The 2,876-nt window shown below is 29.7% G+C and overlaps 1 protein-coding gene across 1 annotated transcript; it reads right to left on the reverse strand.

The window, feature by feature from the left end:
- Positions 1-1,626: 1,626 nt before the first annotated feature.
- LOC136973565 (glycine-rich protein-like) lies at positions 1,627-2,290 on the reverse strand. Its single transcript, XM_067268296.1, has 3 exons — positions 2,184-2,290; positions 1,833-2,117; positions 1,627-1,744 (listed from the first exon to the last, which is right to left on the reverse strand). Exons 1-2 carry the CDS (start codon positions 2,193-2,195, stop codon positions 1,845-1,847), a joined length of 285 nt encoding a protein of 94 aa, XP_067124397.1. The 5' UTR covers positions 2,196-2,290; the 3' UTR covers positions 1,627-1,744; positions 1,833-1,844.
- Positions 2,291-2,876: the final 586 nt, after the last annotated feature.

Raw genomic sequence — 2,876 nt, forward strand, 5'->3', positions numbered from 1 at the left:
GAGGGTCAAGACTTTTTTCTTTGACTTAGAGCAATGGTTCTTAACAGGGGAGCCGCGGCCCCCTGGGGGTCCGTAAGAAGCTTGCCGGGGGGCCGCCAAATTATGCAAAATTTCCTTCATAATATAATAAAAAGAAAATTGATGTATAACCGAATATCGTATTGAAAAGTGAAATAAGAAAGATAAAGTTTTCCTATTTAGTTTTTTTATTTATTTCTTATTTCGGTTAATGTTACCTTAGGTAGCCAAGATGGCGGCTCGTCTCTAATTCCAGCAAGGAAACAGTTGGACACACGTTCTAACCTAACCTAACCTATTCTAATAAATTACCATAATTATTAGCAACCAAATCATTAGAATAGGTTAGGTTAGAGCGTGCGTCCCACTGTTTCCGTGCTGGAATTAGAGACGAGCCGCCATCTTGGCTACCTAAGGTAACATTAACCCTTATTTCTTTCTACATACAACTTCGTTAATACAGAAGAAATAAATGCAAATATGTTACTTACACCCTAGTATTTACTTCTTTTATTCCAAAGTAATTCTAAGAAACTATTAATGCTTGAAATTTTAAAAATAATTAGGAAAAATAGTAGGCTTTGAAAATTTAAATATTTTTGCAAAAGATATGCAAAATCTTTACAAGTTTAGTTTTAGCATCGACTTTGGATCGATTTATCGACATGTTTCTTATTTTATTTTCTGTTAAAAATTAATGAGTTTTTATGCTTAATTGTGAAGTTTGAATGTTATTTAAATAGATAATTAAATAATAAAGTTATGATTTACATTTATTATATAAAAAATAAAGCAATAATAAAAAAATCAATGTATTATAGATAATTTAACAAATATAAATTATTATTTAAAAAATGGGGGTCACAAAAAATTGTGAAATATTTGGTGGGCCGCGAGTTTAAAAAGGTTAAGAACCACTGATTTAGAGCTTCTGAAAATATTCTCAGATTCGTTTCGTACGTTAAAAAAATCTGTCTGAAAGCCATACAATTATATCTAACGATCTGAGAATTGTCGTATAGTTTCAAATCATTATATTACAGTATTAAATATAATAAGCTTTAGTTTTAAATGAATTGAAATTATAAAATTTCCTTTAGAATCCTTCACAGTTTTTAAAAATTTTTGAAACACATCAACCATTATTGAGTCCATGGAATATAAAGAAAGATGTTTTATTATTTTCTACTATTATTATTAAATAATTTTAATTTCTTTTGAAATTTTCTTTAAAATGGCAATTACAATAGAAATCTTATAACTTCTTTCGTAAGAAGAATTAAGGTTTTCGCGCAAGAACTACAATTTCATTTGGGAGTAGTTGAAATCTCCGTTTTTATATAAGCCTATTAGGCCTATTAAATTTAATACGTCTTTCATGTTTATATAAAATTCGTTTATAAAAGTTTGCTTTATAATTACAAATATTCATTTTGAAGGAAATTTATAAAATTCAAGAATTTTTCATACGTGATCTGACTATGTCCAGTCTTGTGCCTCATAGTCCGGCGGTCTCGTTGCGTGATGACCATGAATAAAAATGATCTCTTACTGTCCACAGATTATGAAAAGTAGAGTTAGATGATAGAAAAAGAAAAAACAAAATACTATATTTAAAATCATTTATTAAACATTAAAATTACACAAATTTTAAAAACTTTTGCAAATACTTTACAAAAGGTAAAGTATTTAAAGCAATCCACATGATAAACTTGAGATTTCATTTCTAGATTTAAAAAAAAAAAAAAAAGTATATTCAATATTTTCTACGTAAAATTTTATATAAACTCATTGTAATGAAAACTCACACTTACGATTCGAAACAATTACCATCCGCCATAAAGTCCATGCCCACCATAAAATCCCCCTTGATATCCGTAGCCTCCTAAACCTCCATGGCCTAATCCAAGCAGCGGTTTAGAATAGACAGAATATGATACCACAGGTTTATATGCATAACCGTATCCAAGACCGTGACCACCATAGCCTAATCCATAACCTAATCCTAATCCATGGCCACCTAATCCGTAACCTAATCCATCGCCTAATCCAAGATATCCAGCAGAAACCGAAGCAATTACAGCCACCAAGAGCAAAACCTATGGAAAGAACAACGAGTATTACATTTTTAATTAATGAAAATATAATTTTCTCCGATCACTTACCACGGCTCTCATAGTTGATGTTGAGTTAGAATGTGAGCTTGTGAAGAACTTCGAAAATTTTGTGTTATGATTTCTAATGGAGTTCTTTCGATTTATATAGTAAAGAAGAACCTTGAAAATAGGGCAGCATTTAGCCTCTGGGGAATGTCGGCTACACCCTTTTTGCTTGTTACTATTGTCAATATTGGTGATAGGGTTAAAGTATATTGGAAGTGAAAGTTTCCTTCGTCCTCAATTTTCGCTCGAGTTATTTTTCACGTTTTACTTTCTTATTGTTGCTATAAATAACTTTAGTCACTTTCTATAGTAATTTTACTATAAATAAACGATTAGCATAATAATTTAATTAATTTCTTGTTTCACAGATCAACTTTTTAAACTTATATCTATCAGATCTATTTCAATATTAAAATAAATCAATCATATCTTGAAAAAACCCCGCTTGATTTATAAAAAATATAAAGAACTCTAAAGCCTTTTTAATTAAAATTTTATTAAGGCTGCGTTAGTAATAATTATTTGTTCTCGATCTCTACTAATTTCTATACAATAGGACATAAATGATAGAAAATTTGAAAATTCTCTGCCAGTTGCAATTAACTGTTCATTTTTTCCGGATAATTTCCGGGAATCCACGTTGAAAAAGAAGAGGCAAAAGTAGGGAAAAGATTTGTAAGTTCACACAATTAAAAA

This window comes from Centruroides vittatus, unplaced genomic scaffold, assembly GCF_030686945.1.
Source record: "Centruroides vittatus isolate TY-2023 unplaced genomic scaffold, ASM3068694v2 contig_3210, whole genome shotgun sequence".
Lineage (NCBI taxonomy): Eukaryota > Metazoa > Arthropoda > Arachnida > Scorpiones > Buthidae > Centruroides > Centruroides vittatus.